The sequence below is a fragment of the Drosophila subobscura genome, chromosome O (genome assembly GCF_008121235.1).
Source record: "Drosophila subobscura isolate 14011-0131.10 chromosome O, UCBerk_Dsub_1.0, whole genome shotgun sequence".
NCBI lineage: Eukaryota > Metazoa > Arthropoda > Insecta > Diptera > Drosophilidae > Drosophila > Drosophila subobscura.
In genome coordinates, this window is record NC_048533.1 from 10,411,466 (window position 1) to 10,438,118 (window position 26,653).

The following is a 26,653-nucleotide window of genomic DNA, read 5'->3' on the forward strand; positions in this document are numbered from 1 at the left end:
CTTATAGATCAAAGGTCGTTTAGTCCTTAATCCCTTTTCCATTCACACTCGATTATGGCCAAAGCTTCATTGCCCGTTAGCTCCGGCAGAGCAGAGCAGGCGCTTTCAAGCCTCTTCAAACAGTGCCTGCCGTTGCCTCAACAAAAACCCAAACCCAAACCCAAATCCAAAACTCGAATGCATTTGATTTCAGGGAAGTGCAAGTGTAAGTGTCAGTTAACTTTACAGACAGCCGGGTAGAAGGAAGAGTGAAAACAGGACTAGTGGCAGGAGTGGCAGAGGCTGTATAAATGTAGGGGGGAGCGGGCACACAATCCCAAATCCAAGGCACTTAATGCTGCACTAAGTGCTTAAGCAAGGCGAGTGTCTGAAGCTGCCTATTTGAACAGAGTCTCTTCCTCTCCCTCGCTCTTTCACAGCGTGCGTGCAAGTTTTTTGTGTGGGACCACCCTCAACTTTCGTCAGCTTTTTCTTCGAGCCTGCAAGGCCACCTTAAAGCGAACGACAATTAACCGTGTGAGCCAATGTGAACAACAGCGTGGGTGAGGTGTGAAATTGGGTAAGTAAGGCAGCGTAAATATGCCAACAAATGTCCATAAAATGCTGCCCTTAAAAGAGAGTCCAACAATTTAAGAGAGAGCTTCCTGGAAAGTTCGAAACTAGAGCCCGAAAGAGAGAACGAAAGCCGCCTGGAAGCCCGCGCCGCATGCTATCTAACATTCGCCACACTGTGCTAGGCGCAAAAAGCTCTCTCTCTTTGCCTCTCTCTCCGTCTCTCTCTCCAACTCGCCACGCCATTTGCTTTGGCTCCAATTCTGGCGGCACTCGTTTGCCATCGTTTGAAGGAGCTTTGGCTTGGTTTTGGCCCATCGCCAGACGAGCCGTTCGTCAGTGGCTTTCAGTGTATTTAGTGCATTCGTTTTGTTCGGTTCGCTCCAACGGTACTCTCTGTAGTGTGCGGTGAAAGGACCCACCAACCTCAATATAACAACCCATACAAGTGAAACGGGCCAACACACGCACGCACGCATGCATAGGTGCGGCAAGCAGGTAGCGTTTGAAAGTTTAAGTTGTTCAATGTGCAATAACGCTAAATAATAAATAAGCCAAAAAGCGCAAAATGTATAAAGTCGAGCACGCAATGTAAAAAGCATTCGGAGTGGATCGGTGACATGGCGTGCCATGAAAATAAAATATGCAACACTCGAGTGAAAGAAGAAACGAGAATGTACGAGAGCAAAATGTGCCCCACAGAATAATCCATGAATAATCAATCGAATAATATACAAAATTAAATAAAATCAACAAAATATGCATAAGAACTGAGCAACATCAAGCCCCCACATACTGTTACTCCATCAGCTGTTTTATATCTTTTGCTCTTTCCTTATTGCCTGCCTGCCTGCCTGCCTACCTGACCGCATAACGGTCCATGTCCAGCCCATCCGCCCATCAGTCAAGGCCGCATAACGGTGGAATACTCGCACTCTGTACAGAGCAAACAAAAATACCAAAATATTATTTCAACTTTGTTTTCAGTTTTCAGTTTGTTTGGTGGCCAGCAGCCCAGCCCTGAAGGTCGCTTTTGGAATAACTTTTAACAGTTTTTTTGGTTTTTTTCTGTTGTTGTTTACACAGCTTTAAGAAATAATTGTAAGAGCTCGTTTATTTTGTGTTTTCCTTTTTAAATTTCGCGGAAAATGTTACGCTCTTTCCCTCATTTGAACTTTTGTGTTTGAACTTTTTTTTTTCTGGGTTGTGGTTGTGGCTGTGGCACCCCTTTGGGGCACATAAATTAGGGTCGTATTCTGCTTAACCGGGAACAAATTTGCATAAAAGCAGACAGCGAGAAATTTTTATTAAACGCAGAAATCACACGGCTGAGATATCCATCCCCAATGCTCCTCCATGGACTATTTGCCTTTAAACTGAACCTAACTCAAGGATAAAAAAGGGACCAAGCAATCATTTGCTCGCCTCTTGTAAAAGAGAAACCTAAACATAAAATTTCCCATATATTTTTTGGCAGCTAAAAATTTGATAGAATGTCAGCTTGCAGCTGAAAACTTTTCAATAAACTAAAAAGCAAAAAAGCAATTAAAATTCAATCAATCAATCAGCCGCAGAGACAACGACAAAGCGCAGAGACCACAAAATCAACACTCAAGCAAACAAAAAACAATCGAATAGCAATCGAGCAGAGAGGAGAGGTAAAACCGATTAATTTTATGTGCTAATTATCCGATAATTTCTTATTTTATTGTCTAGTTAACACCGATAATCGTGTAATGCCCCCCACGAAAAAGCATTCACATACGTACAAAAAATCCCACACAATTGTGTCATTGTTCGGAAGTGGTCGTGGGGTGAGTGGTTGAGGGGTGAGTGGGCTGGCGCTAGATGCTTTGGGTGGTTTTGGTGGTCTAGGGGTGGACTATGTGGTGCGGAAGCAACGGGTGGCCAGCGATGGGCTCTTTGTTGTATTTATTTATTGTTGGGTTTGGGCTTTTTTTTGTATTATTTAACTTTGCTGTGGTCTCGGCATCCAAGCGGTTGGCCAGCGGGTGTTCCATGTGGGTTATGGCTTGTGGAACTCAATTTAATTATGAAATTGTTGGGAATCACCTAATGGATAAAAAAACACCTCAACTGATTGACAGTACACTGGAAAAGGGGTAATCAATGGATCCGCATAGTCAAGAAAACGAGTTGGTAATTGGGAATTTCATACCAGACAGAACATGAAGGATTCATGAAGGAGTGGACGAGCCAACAGTCGTCTACTCGTGCCATAAGAAAATAAATATTGCAAGCAAAAGAAGGATTGAATGGAAGTCTCTTTGTGGCTTGCGGAAACTACAATGAAAGCGTGAAAAAGAATAGGATTACAAAAAGAAAACGGAATTAACATATCTACCATATAAATAGGTGGGAAACGCTTCCCGTGCTGTGTTTATCTAGTCTAGCCATCTAGGCTAGCCAGTCATATAATAGAGAGAGGGCATGGAGTGTAACATGCGACAATGAAGTGTTTTGTCTAACAAATTTGGGGAACTACAGAGAGTTACAAAGTGTTTCCGTTGAACCCTTGATGTACGTTCTATGTAGGATTAAAAGCTTCAGAAGCAGCTTCTAAATGCTTCTTTTGCCTCCTAAATTAGTTCCACTGCACTCCAATTAGACCAGTTAACTTTCATCATAGCCAAGGAATCCTTTTCCAATTTAGATCATATTTATTTACAGACATTTATCTTGTTTCGGTTTCTGTTTCCCTTTTATGAAACTTTTCTCTGTTCACTCTCGTGAAATTTCATTCACAGTTCATTTCAGCAAGGTCAAATCTGGTTGCTGGAAATGGAAATTTTTCTGCTCGAAAAAGTTACCCAAATACATAAATTATTTTTATTGTACTTAACCTTTTCTCATTGCCTTGACTGCTCTTGTCTGTTGCCCCAAATCAGCTTAAGTCCCCCCAATGAAATTCATAAGCTTACTTTAACATATACAGTTGTGTTCAATGAAATAGTAGTGCCGCACCCCATCACTTTCACAACTATTTTTGAGACCCTTCCAGTCTTTCAAATTAAAAAATTTATACCTTTTTGAAAAGATTGGAACGTAAGCATTATAAACCCGATGAAATCTTATTCCATTTGTATTCCATCTTCTTGTTTTACATGAATTTAGAAAAATACCCATAAAAACTGCTGTTCAATAAAATAGTAGTGCTTGGTGCAAGAATTAAAAAAAAATTTTTTAAAAAATTAAATCAATTGAAAAGAGTTACCATCAGTAAGCTTAGTTTATATATTGAATATTTTGATGAAAGAAATGTTTGAATATAGCGGTACTTTTGTTTTTGGAGCGTAGAAGTAATCATTGAACGGTCCAATATGGGAGACTTTAGAATTAGACTAAAAACTAAAATCAGGAATGGAATGGAATTCAAAACTAATTTAAATGTGCTTTTACTGTTATATTTAATAGTTTAAACTAAAAGAAGCACCCTGAAAAATGATTTTTTATGCGAAAAAGTTGTATTTTAGTAGATGGTCGAAGATGGTCGAAGGCAAGGTCAAGGTCTTCAATATCCTCAAAAATTATGAAAACAATTTTATATCACTCTGTAAGTGTTATGACAGCTCGTTGACGAATGACTTCATATTATTTAATTGCAAGAAGTCCCAGAAAGCTACGCGTTTGTCTCTGAGAGTATAGGGGTATACAGCTAAAGTTTACAAGAACGCATGTGGCTGAGCTGTGTCGCAGTGACAAAAAAATACTTTTGACTGATGAGTGTAAAGTTGTATAATATGGTAAGAAATAACAAAAAGAATAGGTTTGGCGTTCACAGACATCAGATTAGTGTTCAAATTCTTGAAAAAAACGGTATTGGGCATGTTGGTCTGATCCTTATGAGCTCCAGTCCACATGAAGTGGTACTTCCTAGCCTCCTAGTTGGAGCCTTTTATAAAATTGTGTGGGCCAGCATACTTTTTCATACATTACATTCTTATTCCAGTTGAAAAAAACGTTTGAAAAGGAGCTTTCAACAAGATAATGATCCGAAATACTCAAGAAAGCTCGCCAACTGGGTGGTGAAATTGGGTTTCATCTGAAAAGATCGGCGTTTTTCGATGTTCAAATCAGTCCCTGGATCTGAATGTTATCAAAATATTATGGGGAAATGCCAAATGCATTATAATAAATGCAATTCCGGCATCCAGAGTAAGGTTAGAGCCAGTGGTTGAAAAAGGAATGGCTAAAATCCTATTGGAGCTTGGGCAGGACCTTATTAATTCCTTCCAGGCGGGAGGAAGGAAGTAACTAAATCAAAATTATTTAAAAACTAAATATTAAACCTCAAGAAACATTTAGAATATGACAGATAGGTATTAACTTAAGTTTCGGTTTTTTTTTCGATTTTCAAAAAATTTACTACTATTTCATTGAACAGCAGTGTTCATGGGAATTTTTGTAAAGTCATGTAAATCAAGAAGATGGAATGCAATTAATCCAAAATTCCTTCTGGTTCGTAATGTGTACATTCCAGGCTTTCTAAAAAGGTATCACTTGTTTAATTTGGATGATTAAAAATGTCTTAAAAATAGTTTTTAAAGTGGTGAGGTGCGGCACTACTATTTCATTGAACACAGCTGTACGTATGTATTCCTATGTATATAAGAGTACTACATACAGATGTGCATGTCGTAGAAAATGTATATGAGAGTCCCAAAAAAATATGAAACGAGAGCAGCAGCAGCAGCATTAAAGTGGGGCGGCACAGAGAAAGGCCTTTGCTGATTCTCTATATTGACACCACGGAGAATGATGAAAATTAAACCCCAGCTCAAGTGTAAATAAATTTGAAAATATTTCAGGCCTTACTTTTATATTTCTTGCCTTGGTTCCGGACTATTCATCAATATTTTATTAGGATTTATGTATTTTTTTTGCACAACCAATATCCAATATCCGTAGAGGGATATATCTTTATTATTTTACTGATTGCTTGGTTTGTTCTTTTAGCATATTTATTTTATATAAATTACATTCTGTCGGAATATTTTTTTAGAATTTATTTACCTGTTAAATATAATCTGTGTGGCAAGGAAATTATTATTTCGCTCCACATTAGTGCCACAAATTAAGTTGTTCCATCATGTTTGGCCACTGAAAATATTAAAATGTAATGGTTAGATAATATCTTAAGTAGTATTTACATAATTAAAATGTGCAATCATCAAATCGAGCGACTAATTGCTTTAAAATTGCATATCCAAGGATTTTGCACGTTGGTTTTTCCTCTGACCCACATTGATCTACTATTATTCGTGTTTCGGTTTTAATCAGCTTACAGCATTTTATATTCTCTATTTTTTTCATTAACTTTACACAATGCTCACGCGAATATGAAATGCTATTGAAACGGTTGAAAAATATTCTTTGTGTGTTTGCTTTACCATTGACACATTTATTTAATTTAAATTTTTATAATATTTTTTGCTCGGCTTTGGCATGAATGGAATATTATGCAAATATTTAACAAATAGCAGGAAATCAAAAGCAAACAAGAGAAGCGAGTTGTTAAGCACAATGCAGGGGGCAGAGGGCAGGGGATTGGTTATTGGGAAGGCACACATAATTACGCGTAAAGCAACAACAATTTATATACATAGTTGTTCAGTTGTTTGGTGAGCGGTGGCGTGAGTGTTAATCAAACATAATTATGTACAGTGGTCATGCATATTCCATTAATCAGGGCAGGCGTAACAGCGCCGCGTTACGGGAATAACGGGCGCCACGGGGACGCTCCTCACTGTTTGACAGCTGTCACTTTAAATGTCAGTGCATTGAAGTAAAGGTCCAACTCGATATCGGGCAATACTTTGTAAGGATGTGGGAGGGCGTTAAATATAAGCCCATCCTTGTGTGCGTACGAGTGGCTGAAGCGCGGGGCACTCACTTTTTAATGGAAATTATAATGAGACGTCGAGCTTTAATTATGCATGGACTTGGGGGTGGACTTTGACTGGCCCGGGGGGATGATGGGGCTGTGGGTGGGTGCTGGTTAGCCGGCTGTGGGTGGGCCTGTGGGTTAGCCGGTTACGCCCTGGCACTCACAACTTAATGCCCGGCCATCATCCGTGACGTGCTTAACCCCCATCCCCGAGCGGACCTTGGCACTAATTAAAACTAGCCAGCAACAAAAGCTAAGAAAAACCTGCCGAAGAAATATTACAGCAGCCATCACCTTGAAGCTTTTCCTATGCCACTTTTCGACAGTTTTCCTTGCTCCGAACCGGACTGGAACAGAGCGGTGCGGAGCGTCGGCCCATTGTTGGCTGGCAAAAGTTTTGTGGCACATTTCTCTTGGATTTGCCACGCATTGACACTCGCCATGGGTGTGGGTGTGCCTGTCCCTGGCGGCTGGGGCTGGGGCTGCATATTTTGTCAAGCTCTGACATTGCACTTGATGACTTTTCCCGTTCCTTTTTTCTCCCTTTGCAACTTTTTAAAGTGCTGCAAAGGATGGGGAGTGCGGGCTGGGGTGAAAACTTTCACCAAATGTTGCCAGTTCCGTGGGAGCTCGACAGTTTTAAATGAAACTTTGGCTGTAACTTACACTCTGACGAGTGAGAGTTCTCTCTTGTTCTCTGTTTTATTCCCTTTCGTTCACTTCTTGTTTTTTCTTTGCTCACTCCGTTGTTTCGGCTTTTGTTTAACGTTTTGTGTGCCATTATTTCGAATGCTGTCAGGGACATTGTATACGTATATATCTTCTTCTTTTGCGCTCCTACTGTTGAAAATGGCGTCTGGCAAAATGAATAATGAAACTTGTAAATAGACATAATACGATCAGCATAGGGAGACATTAGCGAGAAAGTTTTGCTGCAAAATGAAATCAAAGTGCTCCCTTGGGGTTGACCGCCGAAATAATGTTGAGTCGTACTGAAAAGTTCTCTCTCTGGTTTGGGGATAGATTAAAAGCTGCCACTGTTAGATGATCGCGAGAAATGGGGCAGGACTGCTAGACAAGCAAAAAGTCATAGCTAAATTGGGGTAAATATGTTAAAAGCATATTTTAGAATGCATTAATCAAGTAATGTTCAGTTTGTCATCAAGGAAACACAGTTTTAAACACAGTTTTAAACAATAAATAGCTAGAGAAGTGGTCTTAGTTGGCATTAATTAGTGAGACTCTTAAGTTATTTTCTTTCTCCATTTTTTTCATATTTACTGCTGAGGTTTCTCTAGGAGCAGACGGAGGAGCTGTTCTAAGCTTTGACGCAATTTAATTGTTTATTTCTAAGGCAGCTAGAAAATATAATTTAGAAATTGCCTTGTAAAACATTTCACTTTAATTTGTATGCAGAATTTGTAGCTCTTTTGTATGTCAACATTCCCCCATTAAATGCACTTTTTACAAATTATTTCCCTGACAGTTGACATATTTCTATTCCCAAAATCTCTGCCTTTTGGCAACAATTCCTAATCAACTAAGGAATGTGCATTGCAACTGTCCGGCTGGCTGGCAAATTAGAAATTCCAGAATTCCGACTTGTGCGGCATTTAATTTATTATTTGTTGACTTTAATAAAAATCACATTACGATAATGCCAACGCAGCGCGAAACATTTGTTGTTTTAGCTCTGTTCACGAATTTCCGAAATATTCCGTTTGGGGTGTTGGGATTGGGTTTGGGGGGGTTGAAGTTACAGAAACACATTCATAAAGCAAACACTGGAAAATCCAAGAAGACAGACGACACAGCCACGCGCTGCCAGATATAATATATATAAAAAATACTCGTAAATATAGAACAAATATCTGTCCTTGTGCCCCAGTCCACCTGGGGGGTTAGGGCATTCGGAGAGAGCCAGTGCCAAGGACAAGCACAGGCACAGGCACAGGCACCGAAGCACGTGCCGGGTCACACACACGCACACAAATTTCCATTTATTTCGACATTGACGTTTGAATTTTTAATGAAATTCCAAACATTTTTAACGCCCCAAAAACTGTATTTCTGTTTCTCCTTCTTTCAGGCACGCGGCACTCCAATCTCTCCTCCAATCCTCCATTCGCGAAAGGCGCCTGGGCGCAGGGCTAATGAAGATGAAGTGATATTCCCGGCCAGCTGGAACTGTGTTCGAGCCGAAATTAAACAGAATATAAATCGCTGGAAAAATGGCAGCGATTTGTCAGCATCTGTCGAGCAGAACAAATGCAAAGTAGTTAACTAACTAAAGGGAAAAACTACAGCGAGAAAAAACCAAAAGAAAAAGATTTTCTTCTCGGCAATTTCACGCATCGCGGCGGCATGATGGCAGGCGCTAATCAGGCCGCTCCCAGCCACGCCCCACAGTTGTTCCGGCAACACAGTTTCAAATAGGTTCCCCAACCCCCTAAAGGCAAAAAAACTCCTAGAGATAGAGTGAGTGCGAGCGAGGGAGGGCTCAAAAGTGAAATATTATGGCCACTTTTCAAATGGAAATGCGCCAGCAGCAGGAGCAGGAGCAGCAGCAACGAACGAATTTAAAGCAACGAGAAACGGCAACATCTGCAACGGCAACAGCAATAGCAGCAGCAGCAGCAGCAGCAACGCTTGCCACATCCACAGCCAGGAGACAACGACAAGAACGAGATCAACAGCACTCGGACCCACCAGAAATCAGCACAGATTGCAGCCGACTTTGGCCAGGCAGCAGCTGCAACACAGTCAGGGACAGTGGCTGCGGCAGGTCAAATACCAATCCACTCATCAGCAACATTTCCACCACCACCAACAACAACAGTAGCAGCAGCAACAGCAACAGACGACACTTTGTGGACAACAGAGGCCATCAAAGGGCGCTGGTTATGCTCAGCATGCTTTTTGTTATCATTGCGCTGTTAACTGGAAATGGAGGTGAGAAAAGTACACTAAGCGAAAAGTTCTGAAGCATTTGTGTAGTATTTGGACATGAGCTTAGATTGGGTCAGCTTTAAGGGATTTTTTTTATTTTTTTGTAGTTTTAATGACGTAAAGATCTTTCTCTCTTTTCTTGCACAAATTGTGTTGCTGCAAAAACTAAGCAAAGAAATATTCTCTATCCAATTAGGACCCTACAACACTTTGTTTAATGTTCCAAATTTAGTCACGAATATTTGCCATATTTCGGGTTAAAAATCTTCCTTTAAGTAAACCTCAGAAAAACTGCATTGACCAAACCACAAATTTTGCATTCAAATAAATCTTTTTTCGGCCATTCTTAATTTCACCAAAATATTCGTTGCCGTAGTTTTTCCCTGCTCCACAAATGCAAGCGAAGCGCAATTTTTCATTCTCATTCGCGAAAGAAAGAAAATCGGTAGGGGGTTTGGTTGGTTGGAAAACTTTAATCAAATTTTGTGCTCCAGTTTCTTGTTGGGTTTGCCCGATGCCCGATGCCCCATTCACGGGATTGCAATTGTTGCCAAATTGATTTGACCAATTTCATTTATTGATTTCGATTTTCGATATCATTCATTTTGTTTGTCGTTGTCATGCCCAAATGAGTCAGCAGAAAAAACCAAGCAAAAACCAAATCAAAGCGAACACCGAACCATTCCGGCCACGAGACATGAACCAGAACCAGGACAGGACCAAGTCGAGAGCGCAAAAAATCTATCAGCATCGAGAGGCTGAACAGCAAAAAAGAACAGAAACAGAAAGAGGAAGAGAAAGAGAGGGACACTGATGAGAGGGGGGAGCAATTTTGTGCTTGTCTGGTCCTCGCTTACATAATTTTCTTTCTTTCGTGTGCTGCTGTTTTCCGGCTGCCATTTTCCCGTCTGCCGCTCGCTGTTTGGGCCAGCCGCCTTCTGGGCTGCGTTTTTAGGTTAGGTAATTAATTTTGTGTGCCTGAAAAGTCTTGGGAAATCAATGTTTTGGCCAGGCCCAGAGCAAGTCCCTGGCGACGTGCTCCTGATTGAATGGGTGTGAGCCCTGAACCACGCCAATATGTGTTTGTGTGCGGCTTTTATTTAAGTTTCATTTTTCATATGCCGTGCGCTGCCTTAATGACGCCCAGCCCCAGTCTGCCTTGGGGCCAAATCGTTGCTCCCACGCAGGGAAAGAGGTGAAGGCGGTGGCAGGAGGAGCGGGCAGGAGCTGGCAAGAGGTAAATCATCATTAGGGCCCTAATGAATCGGGCAGTCGAGGGCATAGTGCACTAGTAGAGATCCACAGATAAAGAACATGCGATTGCCCCCATTCGGATGTATCTACATATATTCAAATTAAATCACCAAGTTTTCGGAGCGAGCTAAATCAATTCCATTTTGCTCACGATAATCTCATTAACTAACTAATGAGTGCATTAGGTGTGCCTTAAAGGGCAGATTGTTTAATGACTGAAGCTTCAACACTAAAAAGAGGCAGAAGATTGAAAGGGATATTCCTTACTCCGCATTAAGTCATTTTATTCCAACTCCTCCTCCGATTTCGGTCGCTCTATCTGCAAAATTGTACTCCGAAATTAATTGAATGAAAATTAAAATCCGAAAATAACTTTCTAGATTGTTTTACTGATGAATAATGTCCTTGAAACATTCTTTAAATTTTTTTTAAGGCTATTTCGAGGTCATTCAAGTCACTCCAAGACACTCTGCGGTGCTCCTTGAACCAGTATTGATTTGCTACTCAAATGACAAGAAATTTGCAATATAATTTTGCAGATGAAATAAGCTCTCAAATTAAAGAAAAACAAAGCACCTACAATATAGAGTTTCACGGAATGTTCAATTTGATTCCGAGTACAATTTTGCAGTTACCGCGAGCGAAATTGGAGTTCCACAGGGAATTGTAGTGGGAGTTGGAGGGGGACTTGGAGTCACTCCGGCCCCGGGGCCAACTGACAAATGGAAACCTTTAAATATTTAAATAGAAAGTAAAGTTCTTTGTGACTTTTTTGTGACCGTGACGTGAAAATGGCATGGCATGGGGGCTATGAGTGGCAGGAGGGCAAGTTGGCAGATGACTTTTAATTTTTTAAGTGAATTTAAAAATGTAAACTTAACGGCGTTCATATTTTGTTTCTGCCCGGAAAGGAAGTTTCACCTTAAAAGAGACAGACACACGCACATATACGAAGTTAAAAGTTTTGACATTTCAAATGTTTCTGACAACAACAACAGCAGACATCCCAGCCCTGCTGGAATGTTAATAATAACTGTGTGGGTGTAAAAATGCCAGCAAACCACAGGACGCACGAAAGCCAAGACAGGAGTCTGCACCCATACCCGGAGCAGGGACGCGTACAAGAGCAACAACAAGCCAAAGACGAAGGCGAGGCTGATGTTGAGGCGGAGGCTGGGACCGAGATGGGGGCTGATGCTGAGACTGGGACTGAGATGAGCAACAGGAACATGCCCTGCGGTCTACTTGTGTTCAAGTTGCTGACGTTGAGACCCGGACACGAGACATGAACACGGACACGGCAAACGACTCGACTCACTCCCTCACTCTCCACCTCCCCATCTCACTCACTCCCACTCTCACTCTCTCCTACGATGCTGCGACCTTTGGTACATGACTTTGCGATTTCTGCAGGGCGCTTTTAAGCCAAAAATACAAAACAGAAACAGAAATATTTTTCTCGTTTCGTGGTCTAATTTATGTTTGGCAGCCAAAAGAGCCAAACACAACAGCCAACAGCCATCAGTTGACGTTGCGGTCTTTTGTCCCAGGCAGTCAATTTATTTTAATTTCTAGCCAGAGGCGTTTTATTTATTATCATTTTGGGTGCGTCTCTGGGACGACCTCGCCTTGTCCTTATACCGGGGGTTGGACCTCGACTTGTCCTTATACCGGGGGCTGGAGTCTGTAGTTATTAGCAACATTGTTTTGGGTCTTGGCAATTGTAGGGAGTCAGCAGTCAGGCAGTCAGCAGCCAGTCGAGCAGCCAGTGTCCCAGCAGCCAGCAGCCAGCAGCCAGTATCCAGTATCCCAACGCTTGGCCTGTCAATAGCAGTTGGCTTAAATACCAGTACGTGGAAAGGGGCAGGAAATTGAGGGGTTAGAATAGCTGCCACTAGCATCGAAGGGAGCTCCAGCAGAGAGTAGAATGATGAAGGATATGCGACTTATCTGCTTGTAACATGGCCAACGGGGCCAAAGCTGATGCTCAGCTAATAGTTTGGGCAGTAAACCAAGAGGGGGATAGACACCAGAGAGTGAGACAGATAACATGTGCGTGTGTGTGTAAGTGTGTGTCTGTTAGAGATGGCAGAAATCTTACATATCGTGAGCAACTAAGAGATTTGCTTTTACAGGATTTTATTTGTAGAAGACATGACATAAAGCAGGGAAATAAAAGAGAATAAAAGTCTGGAATCTCGTATGTATTTGTCCAAATGATCCTTACAAGAAGGAATCGAACCTCTAAACTACTAAAACCCATCACAGTTTCCAAGCGGAAAGAACAGACCCTGGGAATTTCTACCTTCATTTGTTGCCAGAAATGTTGATAGAAATAAACTGTTTTTAGCCATTAAAAAAATATCGAAAACACCAAACAAATATCACAACATCTTCAGCTGTTAGTGACTCTGTTCACAATCACAGTGAGTGAGCAGGCAGCACTTGCTCTGGTGCTCTGGTTCTCTGGTGCTCTCCGTCTCTGGTTGATATCTTCTCGACGTGCACAACATGTTTAATCTAATAAAGTCGCTAGCCAGTCGCTGGTATAGTCTTTGGCTTCACTTTGGGGGATTTGGCTCTATAAAAATTGCCAGTAGCTGTGGAGAGAGAGCTCTCGCTGCTCCGCTGACAGAGAGATAGAGTGGGGCAGAGAGACGGAGTGAGAGTGTCATAAAAAGACGTTAGTTGCGACGTAATAAGCGTATCAAGTGCCTCGAGTTATACCTATACATATAAACAGATATGTACATATGTATGTGTGTGTGTGTAGCATATGGCTCTGTATCTGTGAATTTCTGGAGACTAGCAGCTTAGTTTTGGGGCCCAGACGCTATGGCGTCCTCGTAGCTAAGTGATGGATAAATGCCGGATAAAAATTGCTCGCAACTACGGCAACAAACTCACATGTCTCCCCACCCTCCCCCCAGACCAGAGGGCTTCCACATGTACGCGGGAAAAACATGAAAATTTGATAAACGAAAAATTGCAAACGAAGCCCAGAAAAAATAGAGAGAGAAAGCGAAAAACAGAACAAAAAGTTGGATTTACCTTCGCAGAAAAAACTTTTATCCCAGCCCTGAACCATAGCAAAAGTTGCACCCCAGTGTAGGTGTGTATTGTGTGTGTATGTGTGTGTGTGTGCGTAATTCGCTAATTACCTAAATGGTTGCCACAAAAGGTGGCCCTAAAGGTGGGCGCCTGTTAAAAGTTTCGGACCGAAAACGAGTTACAAGGTTTCCAATTCGGGTTTAGTAACAACTTTCAGCAGGATACTCGTAGCATCGATTGAAGGACTTTACTGTACCAAAATGGAAAAACATTTCTAATTCTGTTTCCTGTCTCTCTCTCTCTCTCTCTCTCTTTGCCTTTCCTGCCCTTTGCAGTGTTCGCCGCACAGCGTGACTCATACAAATCGAAGGATATGAGCAGCAGTAATAATGCGATTCCCAATAGTGGAGCAGGAGCAGGAGAAGGAGCAGAAGGAGCTGGTGCTGCAGCAGGAGATGCCACTCAGTCGCTGGGAGGTCCCAATGGTGTCACCGGAAGCGGAAGTATGAGCAGCAATAGCAACAATGCCAACGGAAATAACAAAAATGGCCATGCATCTGGGGCAGTAGCAGGAGCAGGAGCAGGCCTATCTGCAGCCTACGACTCCAGCGCAATGACAACCGATGCCAGTCGAGGCAACAGCTACAGCTCTAGCTCTGGTTCTAGCTCCAGCTCCAGCTCTACCACCATCACTGGCATTCCTAGCAGTAGCTTGCACAAGGCCAGCAGCAGCAGCAACAGCAACACAATTGCCTCACAATCGGGCGCCGCATCATCCGCATCCGGCATCCATCGCAACAGCATCGACCTCATGGAGGAGGCACGCAATGCGGGTCCCTACTTCGACAAGGCTGTGTCCAAGAATGTCACCGCGCTGCTCGGCAAAACGGCCTACTTGAACTGTCGCGTCAAGAATCTGGGCAACAAAACGGTAAGCTTCCGAATCAAATCATTTTAAGTCTTATTATACACAGAAATGATTAGATTTATTTGAATTTATAAGCTACCATTTTTAACATTTTTTATAAACATTTCTGTGACTATTGTATTGGGTAATATGTGAAAATAATGGGTAAATAATATCCATAGCTTGGCAATAATTTTTAAAAATATTTAGGTAATGAGAAATATTTCTCAGTTCCCAGAAGAGTGAATAGATTTTTACATCAATTACTTTTTTGGAATACAAACTCTCTATTGACAACATATAAAATAGCATCAGGAATCTTGAACCTTCTTTATCATTATTCCCTTAACAGCAGCATTAACAGCTCTTTGTGTTCAGAGCAGTTATTCATTCACTTCGGGTGTCTGCTACCTACCAAATATAGTAACAATATGTACCTAGACTTAGCCTTCTTCTAAGCTTAGTTTTTACACTCATATCGCTATCTTTCTTATATAAATAATATTCAAATATATCTTGGCTTTTACCTCTTTTAAGTACCACTGTACTTGCATTTGCCAAACCCATTTTACTAAGCATAAAGCTGGCCCATACGTATGTACAGAACTAATTTGTGTGCATCATCTGACGTTTTATATTGTAATTATCGTGTAATTCCTGTATGCCCCGTGTGGCATTAAAATGCTATTTGTAAAGGCGACTACTCTATGAGCATTCTCTTCGTTATTTTTTTGGGGGTAGGGTTTGTAGGCGACTAATTAGCACGTTGACTGCGCCCACATGCTGGCTTAGTGCGGGTCAGGGCAGGGGGGCCGTGGCTGAGGCATGGTTGGTGGCTAATTGTTCCGCTTGCCAAAGAACAAAATGATTAATTATACCCAAACAGGAAACAGATTTTACTTTATTCAACTTTCGTCGTGTGCGGAAGGAAATGCCGCAAACATTTCACAAGCACACACACACACACACACTAACACACACAGACACAAAATATCTATGCAGGACGAGCCACCGCAACACCGCAGCAACTTCCGGCCCGAGGGGCTTCATCCACCTGAGAGCCGCCGCATAAGGAAAAACTATTCAAATGAGGCGAAAATCAAGAGAAAATGTGCCGTGAAAATGGGTTTCGTTTCGTTTTGTTTTTGGGTTTCTCCACCGGGTTTTTCGGGGTGGAGTTTTGGTCGTAGTCATTCGACTTCCGTCACTTCCGGCGGCGTCGGCCTGAGCCGGCGAATTGCTGTGCCCCGCTTTTCCGATAATAATATGTTACATGTCCCCGCCAGGACATGCCAGGAGCTGCCCACAGCGCAGGCTGGCAGCCTGTGATTAGCCTGCGCTTCGGCCTGCTTTGAGTTTGCGGTTCGAAAACTAATTTGCGTGATTATTAAATTGTAGAAAATGGGGAAGGGGAAAGGGTGTAGGGTGTAGGCAAAACCTTGGCTTGAAGCACTTTCCACCTTGAGGTAGGACAAAGTAAAAGTTTTGCGCACACGAAGATGAGGATGTGGGGCAGGTTAGGAAGGCAGGAGGCAGGAGGCAGGCAGATAACTTCATTAGATGTGTTAGATGGGATAACTGCATCGATCCTTGGGCGCTCACTCTGCTTCCCCTTGGATGGGTTAATTAATAGAAAATTGTTTAAATTGTTCAGAGTTTGCCAAAGATTTAACATATATTAAGGAAGATTTTTGATGGGTGTGTGGGGATTCCTGATGGGAGGGAGGTTTGCAGCAATTCCTGATGTGAGGAAGTGAGAACAAAATCAAAGGTGAAGAGATCAAGGATACAGTAGTTCATGGAATTTATTTGCTCTTCTAATCTTCTAAAACTCCCCACAACTTTGCTACCTTTATGCTTAAACCCTCGCGAGTTATCTACCCTTATTCCTTAAATACGAATCTCCCGCTCTAAATTCTATGCGTTTTTCCTGTATAAAAGCATGAAAATTATATCCACCAGACAGCTTATCAAAATATTCATTTCATTCTGCTCCGTTCCTCCTCCCTTCCGCAACAGCAGCAACAGCAAAAAAATGATATTAAGTAACCTGTAAAATGAAATATATTCATTTGCTCGGGTTGGCAGCTTAAAATCTAATTAGCTTTCTCTGTGCTGCGGCGAGCCACAGGCCCCAGCCACAACCCCACTTCATGCCACCCAGTTCCGTAATTTTCTCATGCCTCTTACCACACAGTGCCCCTACAACAACCCTCCTTCCCCCCACCTGGAGTAATACATCATTGCTGCAGAGATTCGGCAGCACCTGAGTGAGCGTTAAGCTGGTGTGGGCGGCTCCGTGGAGCCGAGCAAAGGAAAAATAAAAAAAATAAAGAAAAAATAAAGGAAAAATCCTTCTGTCTTACCATTACGCTTGTATGTGTTTGGATGCGTTTGTGTGTGTCTCTATATGAGTGTGTACTTTCCTTCACACCGTCTATAATGATAAACAGCGAGCGGATGCTGATGGTCTCTACATTATTAATGACGTTTTTCATTTGCGCTTCGCTCCGAAGAGAGAGCAACATAAAGCTGCAGAGTTTTCTTTATGATACAGAAGGAAAACAGGTAAAGATTTAAAAGGATGTGAATGGAGCTACACAGAGCTGCCGGGTGGCATCAAGTTTTATCATTCAAAGGCTGGAAACAGAAACAGTCAATTGGCATCAAATTTCCTTACGAAAATAAAGAATTTCTTTCGTTTGATGTCATTCTTTTACGGAAAACTTTACCATTGAATAACTATCGAGAAATAATCTCAGCAACTATTTTCTTTCCTTTGATTTGCCACCTTTTTTCATTACTTTTCTCTAGCCTGAAATACCTCTAAATAATATTACCATACCACATAATATTTGTTCCATTTTTTGCCTGCCAAATTGAGCTGTAAAAAAAGGGGAAACTCTTTGCAGATTTTGATGTTTGTTTTGGCAAGCCAACAAAAAAATAAAATAAATGTGGAATTATATATTGATATTGCAGACGAATTTTACGATACTGTAAACAAGCTTAATGGTCATAAAAAGCGGGGACTGGCGGGCATGACTGGAGGATGGACGGGTGTTTGCGGTGCAAGGGGAGGAGGGTGAAAATTTTGGTTTTTCAAGTTGGAGTCTTGTCTTTGCAGGGGCTTCTCTGTTCCATCTGCTGCCTTGTACTTTGTTACTTTTGGTGTTAATTACATGCAACTTTTGCTTAAGCAGCTGCCAAAGTTTACCTTTTGTGTCTGCCAACTAACACCTGGTGCGAGTCCTCCGCCCCCTAAGCCATCGCTCATCCTGCCGCCCAGCCTTTGGCCCCACTGCCCACCTCTGCTGTGGCACTGAGTTTCTTGTCCATTAACTTTGGGCCAAAGTCGTCCTAGTCGTCCTCCTCGTCGTTGTCGTTGTTCATCGTTAGGCAGGATGTTACTAAGCTGTTGTCATTGAAATTGAAAATGCTCACAGCACTCGCAGCTGACGTATGACACGCAACACGCAGTCGGGCCCTGCACTCACCCCTCACCACCCCCCTCCCCCAAAGAGATTTCAGCAACAGCCTAAAGGCCTGACTGCCAGGTCTGCCCCTCAGGCAACCCCTAAATCAGCGTCACTTAAAAATGTTGCGCCCCCCGTTTTCGGGCTGTGGCCATGACAAGGAAAAGTTGAGCATTAAACAGCAGGTGGTTGCCGTACACATGCAAACACATATGAGAGTGCGTGCGTGTGTGTCTGTGTTTGCTCGTTTTCCTTCTTCAATTTGTCGGCTTGATGAGGGTGAGATGCCTAAGACGACGCACCTCCACCGCCCCACAACTCTCTCTCTCTAATGTCAAAGTTTTTTTGTGGCAAACAACAAAACCAAACATAAAGAAATATTGGGCTAAAAAAAATCATATAAAATATTTCAAAATAAATTTGCATTTTACACGTGTGTCTGACACAAAGGGCTGCCAGAAACCACCTCAAAACTCACCTGAAACCCTCGAAACCCCCTCGAAGCAGTCTCGAAACCGCCTCGATACCGCCTCGAAACCCCCCTCGAAACCCCCTTATAAACGTTACGCATGAAATTGACTTTTTGAACTGTTTGGCCAGAAAATCTCGACTCTCCACAAATGAAATGTTACTCATTCCCTTACTCTCTCTCTCTCTCTCTCTCTCTCTCTCTCTCTCTCTCGTGTGTACAATAGATGCTGCTGCAGGTGTCCTGGGTGCGACACCGTGACATACATCTGCTGACTGTGGGTCGTTATACGTACACATCGGATCAACGCTTTCGGGCCATACATCAGCCACAAACCGAAGACTGGATGCTGCAAATCAAATATCCGCAACATCGCGATTCCGGCATCTACGAGTGCCAGGTATCGACCACACCGCACATGAGTCACTACATTCACTTGAATGTTGTTGGTAAGTTTCTAAATTAATATTTGCACGCGTATAAATTTCGATAAAGTATCCATCGAGCGGCTTCAAATATTTCAAGACAACTCGAAAAAGAAACTTGAACAGAGGAAAGGAAAGCCAAAGGGTTTCCGCCTGCCCCTCTATTCGCTGAAACTTTTCCCATTTAATTATCGCCGAGTTAAATAACAGTTGAAAATAAGCGTAAAAGCTAAATATATTTCCATTTCGTTATGGGGCTGCTCTGGCACTTCAATTGCTTCAAGCTTCCAAAGGATGAAAATCATTTTCAAGCACATTTCAATGCAAAAGAATCCTTTGAAATTTCCGCACCTCTAATTGTTATTTTACTCCACAATTCGTAATGGATTCGTGCTTTGTTTAATTATTTTACACGGATTTATTTTACCTCTGGTCTCACATTTTCTTCTATTTTTGTCTTGCAGAACCCTCAACGGAAATAATCGGCGCACCCGATTTGTATATAGAGAGTGGCTCGACTATAAATCTCACCTGCGTCATACTCAACTCACCGGAGCCGCCGGCCTATATCTTCTGGAATCATAATAATGCAGTGAGTTGAAGTCCTTTACCTTTTTTCCCAAATCATTTTCGGGTAGGACATGCAATTACTTTGGTGCTATCATTATCGTTTCCCCTTTTGGCCCGAACCGGAGGACAGTCTAAGGAGGAGAGCCGAATCCTTTAGTGTTCAATTTAGTAACTTTTAAATTAGCTTTCACCGTGCCAAAAACTTTCTTACGCTCTTATTTTTTTTATTAGGTAATGCCATTTAGGATAGGAAGCAGACGGGCAGACGGATGGGCCCTCCCCTTTGAAAAGGGTTTTTTTGGTTCTGGGTTTTAAATGGATTTTGGTTTTGTTCCGTCTCAGCCACGTTTTAGTTTCTCCACTTTAGGTGTGTTTTCCTCACACTTCATGGACTCGGGGGCTTTCGGCTTTTGTATTGGGAATTTGCAGAATGGCCAGAGGGGAGGGCGGGCGGTTAGGGGCTGTGTGCTCCAAGGGTTGACGTTCCTGGGCATTGTTATGCCTTTTCTATAGAGCGGCGGACGATGAAGAAAGGGAAAAATATTGCCATTAGTGCGGCAGACTTTTTTCTCGCTCTCTCTTTCTTCTCTCTCTTTCTTCTTCTTTGTGTGGCACCCGAAAACAGATTTAATTTTATTGTTTTGCTTTGGTTTTATTTGCAATCATTCTTTCCCTTACTTTGCATATTTCTTATCTACTCTGCACGCCCACTTCCCGCCCCTCGACGCGACTCCCAACCACTCTATTCTATTTATTTTAATTTGCCAAGTGTGCAACAGTGCGTATGCGTAATCTCGACTCTCGGTTTTATGGCTTAGAAAATGTTTATAGCTCTGAGATCCAAGTTTTCGTGTGGCACATCTTTTTATGACTTTTGTCTAATTTGTCGCTGGATTTCCATTCTCATCCGCAGATTATCAACTACGATTCGCCGCGCGGCGGCGTTTCTGTGGTGACCAATAAGGGCGAGACGACCACATCATTTCTCTTGATTAAATCGGCTCGACCATCGGACTCGGGGCATTATCAGTGTAATCCATCAAATGCAAAGCCCCGCAGCGTCACGGTACATGTGCTCAATGGTAAGTAAAATAAACGACAACACAAAGAACACCAGCAACAAAATAGGAGATCACCCAACCAAACATCCCATACAAACCGGGAGAAGAATTCAAAAATAAAACAATGGTGAAGAAAAAGGGATAAACCCCAAAATGGAAATGAACCAAAAATGTGTATGAGACAATGAGAATGAGAATGGTAATGGGTTACACGCCAGGGCTATTGGACCTGGACACGGGAACTGGCAACAGATACACAGAGAGATGGGAAGCTGGGAAAACAAAGAGTGACAAAAGAAATAGAAGACAGAGACAATAAAGAGAGCACGTAATAAAGTAAGCAAAAGTACTGCAATTTCAGTCGTCATTGGTAAGAAGTTTATGATGATTTAGCCGGAAAGTTGCTTAGAAGTAACCAGAGATGAATTGCTAAATTTTGAATGGGGAATAAATAGGGAATTCAATGGAATTAAATATTTAACGTATTATCTGAACTATCAAATATGCTATAGGATGGGTTACTTCGTTAATTTTCTGCCACAGTATAGATATTTTCATCACTTAATATAAATATATGATTTAAGATTCTACCTGTAGATGGTGGAAAAACTTTATATGTTTATTTTTACCCATTTTTATCATCTCTCAAACATCGTGAACCCATTGATTTGTCCATAATTTAATATATTTAAAGACCTATTCATATATATTTGCATATTCTGCTTGGAATACATCAATTAATCAATTAAAATCATTGCCTTAACATTGACGTGTAGTAAATACTTCGTTAGTTTACTTTAGAAAATTTAGATCATAATTCCCGCCTTGCCCTCAGCATCATCCTCTCAATTACTTCAAATCTTATGCAACCATTATAGGCATATGTATGTACATACATATATATTTTTGGTGTTAAGTACTTTAACTTACTTAACTTTTGGGTTAAGCACCAGCCAGCCAGCCAGCCAGCCGCATTCCTTTGACGAAACTATTATAAATGTACTTGCATGAAGTGTGATTTTATAACAAAGAATACTTCAAATCTTTTGTCTTGAACGAGCCGCTGAAGTGGCGCTGAAGAGACAATTAGGCAAAGAAAAGAGGGAATGCAGGGAAGATGCACGAAAGTTAATTATTTGTTTACCATTTAAATAGATTTAAGTAAATACAACCATTAAGCACTCAATTCTTCTGCTTAAAATAGTTAAAATAGTCAACAAAGAAATGTAAGGGGAGAAACTACTTTGGCATAGCCACACCCGTACAACCGAAAGACTAAAAGATGCCAGAGGATTTGCCAGTCTAAGACCTAGAAAATAGATCCCAATCCCCTTAGAACCAGCTAATGTCCAAGCCCTCAAGCCTGAGTCAGCATATCAATGGTGCAGAAATCTGCAGCCAAAGGCAGCCATAGAAAAAGTGCAGCTGTTGAAGCAGCTCCAAACCCAAGAAGTGACACAAAAGCAAAAGCAGGCCAGCAGCAACAAAAAAAGCAGAGAGAGAGAGAGAAAATGGAGACAAGCAAAAAGATTGTGGAGAGGAGAGGAGGCAGACGGAAGAGAAGTGTAAGTAAGCAGGAGAGAGGTGACAATAACTAGCCAACAAAGTGTTGTTTAAAGTGAGACAACAGAGGCAAAGTGAAAACACAGCAACAAAAGGCAGTTAAGAGAGTTAAGGGGAGAGATAGAGAGAGAGAGAGTCCAACCAACACGGAGAAAGAATCGATTGGCGGAGCCAGTGAACAAATATTGATTAGTGATTCGAGTGGGGGCGAGGGCTGCTGGCTGGGAGAGTGGTTTCTATTTCAATATTTCCACGAATATTCAACGGAACAACCAGATGAGCTCAGCTAAGTGAAAACTGCTGCAAGTGGCACGTGAAAATTATACGAAATGGAAGAGAGACTGTTTCCTCGCTGTCGCTCCACCGTTGCCCCGCACCGTAATCATTATGCGCAGATCCCCTGCCACTCCCCACTCTTCCGTATTTTCATGACTTTCAGGAAACCACTCCGCCTGCCATCATCATTTGCTGAGCAAACGTAGCCAGTGGGGGTACAAGTTTTGGCTGCACTCTGCTGTGAGGTATAAGAACTATTGAGAGGTGTTTAGAGCATAGATTGGAGTGAGCTTAGAAAGCAGGAGAGGAATAAGCTAGCAATAAGTACGTCAAGTGCATGGATCAAATGGCTGTCATATCTTACATATATTTTCCCAAATTAATCTCTAACTTCTGCCATGCAAAGCTACATGTCTGTTTGCCACTAATAATCTCTTCACCATAATCCCAAATTGCCTTTATAAAATTCCATCCTAGCAGCACACTCTTCCCCACCCTTCATGGCATGTTTAATCCTTTCTTTGAAACTTTGCTTTACTTTTGTTATAATAAAAATATTGAAGTCTGCTTTTCTGCCGCTTTCCTGGCCAAAACAATCAAAAAAAAAAGAGTATTTAAATTGACTAAACTGCCAGGCCAAACTTTCTGAGGTTCCTGGCCCCCGCATGCAGTGCGAGTATCTGGCACGCGTGCCACATGAAAATTATGTTTATGTTACATACAACCCACCGCCCCACACCGCACATGTTCCGCGTCCCTTGGTGAGTGTCTAGGCAGAGCAGAGCAGCACCGAGAACAGTTTGGCTCACTTCCACTTCCTGTGCGACTTTCACTAATGTCAAGTTGTCGTCGTTGTCGCAGGCAACCGTGTCTGCCAGATAATGTCACACGGTGTTTGTTGTTTTTTTTTTGCTCCCACACACACACACACATACAGTTGGTTGGGGGGCCATATTGTGCATGCAATGCGCGTTGTTTCCGTTAACTGCTTTGGCACACTTGTTTCTGATTATTATTATGTTTTTGCATCTTGTTCAGTTTTGTTTCTGTTCTGTACAGATCTCTGATGTTTCTGCTGGTTCGTTCTGCTACTTTTGTCATTGTTCTTTGTCGCTACAGTTTGTTTTGTTTGTTAGTATTATTATTATTATTATTACTATAAGGCCTTCAGCACTGTTGTTTGCTGTTTGCATACACGTTGCCTGCGTATTGTGGGTATTACGATTCTGAGCAGATTTGCCACGCATCTGTGACCTTAAGAGTCTTCAGTGTCCTTGTCTGTGTGTGTGGCTTTATTTGCAATTTTAATTATTAGTTTTATGGCTCTATTTTCTGCACATTTATGACTTTATTTGGAGCAGCATACGTTCAAGTTGTAGTCAAGTACTAAAATTAAATATTAAATACCATCTGAAGACACCTTAAAGTTGAGGAAAGGGTATGCAAAGTCTCGATATCTTTCTTTCCTTCTGTTTTGTCATCGTGTTGCAGTTGGTAAAACTTTTTCACTGGCACTTTTCCCATGGAGGAGCTCCGCTCCCCCTCTTCGCTACTAGACAGAGTTGTGCCCGCCTCTTCTCCCATTTCTTTTGCTTCACTTTTAGCATTACTTTGCTTTTTATTGTTTATTGTTACCTGTTTTCTCCCCCACACAAACAAGCACAGTGGGAGAGAGAGAGTGTGGAGACATGGGTGTACAATGTGAAGCCCGGGAATTGTGTTTTTGTTTGGCTTGCCGCATCAGCAACGACATCGGCATCGACAACGACATCAATGGGGTCAGGAGCTTTGCCGGGTTCGCTTTCAGTTTCAGAGTTGCCCCCCAAAGGATAGTGGCCTTAAAGTGCCAGTCGAGACTTTCATTTGGAACCCTGACAGCTGCAGCAGCATTTTCTGCTGACTTTAAAAGAGCTCTAATGGATGCGGAACCGAATGCAGGGAAACTTAGGGCAGGTTTTAAGTGGGAAATAAATTAAACTCACTAAATTAAAATAAATTAGTATAAAAATAAGCCATAAAGGTGCACAAATTGTAGGTTAATAATTCGAAATATTGCTGGAAATATTTCAGAAAATGTATCTGACTTTATATAGGAAAAGGTATGAGAGCTCTCCCCCTTAAGGGGATTATGTTTGTGTTTTGTTCATGCAAATTAGAGTTGGTTGTTGCATATTCTTCGGCACAGAAGGAAGTCGGACACTGGTAAGCCTTGTTTACGTTACTTTGCACCGCAGCGGAGTCGTCTTTCAATACCTTTTACCGCGCATCCACCATACACCACCATACACCAACCCCCTTCCAGCTACCACACTTCGCCCGGTGCCCCTGCTGCTGCAGTTATCTTACACCTGCCTCTTGCTTGGGCTGCGGTCTGTTGGTAAGTTGTAAACAGGTCTCAACGGTTTCATTGACAGCAGTTGTTGCAGCTGCAGCGACGGATCCTTTTTGTTAGTTTGTTTGTCTTGTCGTTCTGGTGTTTTGCTACAACTTTTATTGCATGACAATCTCTTGGCATTGTTTTATGTTGTCTGTACTTCTGTTTTCTGCTTATCTGTGCAGTTTGATTGTTTGACAGCTTTTCGGGTCGTCGCTGGCACAGAAAAGCGGCTCTAGCTGGTAATCCGGTTAGTGTTTCGAGGGAGGGGATTATTATATACATAAATGAATAAATATGCCACACACACTCTCTACTCTATACACACTTATACCAACAAATACACACACTCCTTTAGTTTGTTTAAAACACTTTCAGTTTCGTTCCAATGTCTGAGTATGAGAGCAGCAATAAAGATGTAAATTAAACAGGTGTTTCTCATTCCGTTTCCAGGGGAGTTCCCAGCAGCAATGCAGCACGCGGCACCAGCGCCTCCTCACCACTCGCTCACTCGCTATCTCTGTGTGTACCTGTGTGTGTGCTTCTGCACTTGGGCGCTTGTCGGACGCTCCACACGCTCCTCGCTGCAGCGACTCGCCACTCGGCCACACGTCGGCCAAAGCATGTCCAAGCGGGATACGGCTGTGGGCAGGGCAGTCGTCTCATGCGACAGCTTCTCGGCTTCATTCTGAGTCTCTGCTGTTGCTGCTCTTGGCAGTGGCATAGGCACTGGTGGCAGCCACAGGCGGAGCAGCACCTGCCACAACATGAACTGAGAATACAATCAGCAAGCCAGGTACTGGAGGTGGAGACGAACACGTTTAGGCAGGTCTTCGAGGCGGACATAAGGTGAGCGAGCCTGGGGCCCACTTCGCTCCCTTACCCAACAAGCAGCTCTACACCCTAGACACACTGTAACTATAAAAATAACTATAACGTATCTACCAAATATGAATATATATACATAATTCGAATGGCTAATTGGGTTTTTTCTATGAAATCAGCGACGTATACGTAATATTTAGCACAAAATACGATAAAAATACGAAGAATCAAGCCAAGTTGTCGCCTTTTTTTACTGTACGACTTTGTATCATACAATGAAGCTGTCTACTGTTATTCCTTTGGTTAGCCCTTTGACCCTTGATTGGAAATTGTGTAAATAGGCTGCATAGCAATACCTAAGTCGCGCTTTCAATTGATTGAAGATTTTCTTTCCTTTTCACAACTTTGAAACTTTTATAGAAAATAAAACCAAAAAAGAAACTTAATCTAATACAAAAAATAAACGATTAACCCCACTGTAAAAGCTTCTCGACTGCCATTTTGTGACTGTTTCCTCAGACTCTCATTTGCATTTAGTCAAGTCCTAAAACATAAATTAAAAATCAGAAAAAACAAAAAAATAGAAAACCATCTTCAAGTACAGCTTAAACGAAAACAAACAAAAAACCAACACCTAGAAATACAAGTGGAAAAAACTGTAAAATATAAAAAAGAAACTTCAAGCTAGAGAGAGGGTAGGGCCGGAGAAAATGTAGCTTAAATTTAAAGCAAAATGAGAGACGATATAGAGGGAAGTGAGGTGTGTCTTTATTTTCCTTTTGGCTGCATCTAAATGGTTATAGACTAAGTCATAAAATACATAAAGAATAACCCTCGGAATAAGTTCTTATTCAGTTTCGTTTTTTGTGTAATGTAAAAATTTGAATAAAACGTTAAGTATGAGTATTAACCAACGTGCAGAGAAGCAGACAGGACAGGACAGGTAAGAAAGAGAACGGTTTGAGTATAGGATACAATCGGCATAGATGGAAA

At 41.9% G+C, this 26,653-nt stretch overlaps 1 protein-coding gene across 1 annotated transcript; it reads left to right on the top strand.

Annotated features, from left to right (window-relative positions):
• The first annotated feature begins 2,079 nt into the window (after positions 1 to 2,079).
• On the top strand, positions 2,080 to 26,096 carry LOC117897699. The gene is made up of 8 exons (XM_034806720.1): positions 2,080 to 2,210; positions 8,550 to 9,070; positions 9,101 to 9,412; positions 14,050 to 14,645; positions 18,793 to 19,015; positions 19,456 to 19,583; positions 20,475 to 20,643; positions 25,267 to 26,096. The coding sequence occupies exons 2-8, from the start codon at positions 8,977 to 8,979 to the stop codon at positions 25,686 to 25,688; spliced, it is 1,944 nt and encodes a 647-aa protein (XP_034662611.1). The 5' UTR covers positions 2,080 to 2,210; positions 8,550 to 8,976; the 3' UTR covers positions 25,689 to 26,096.
• The last annotated feature ends 557 nt before the right edge of the window (positions 26,097 to 26,653 follow it).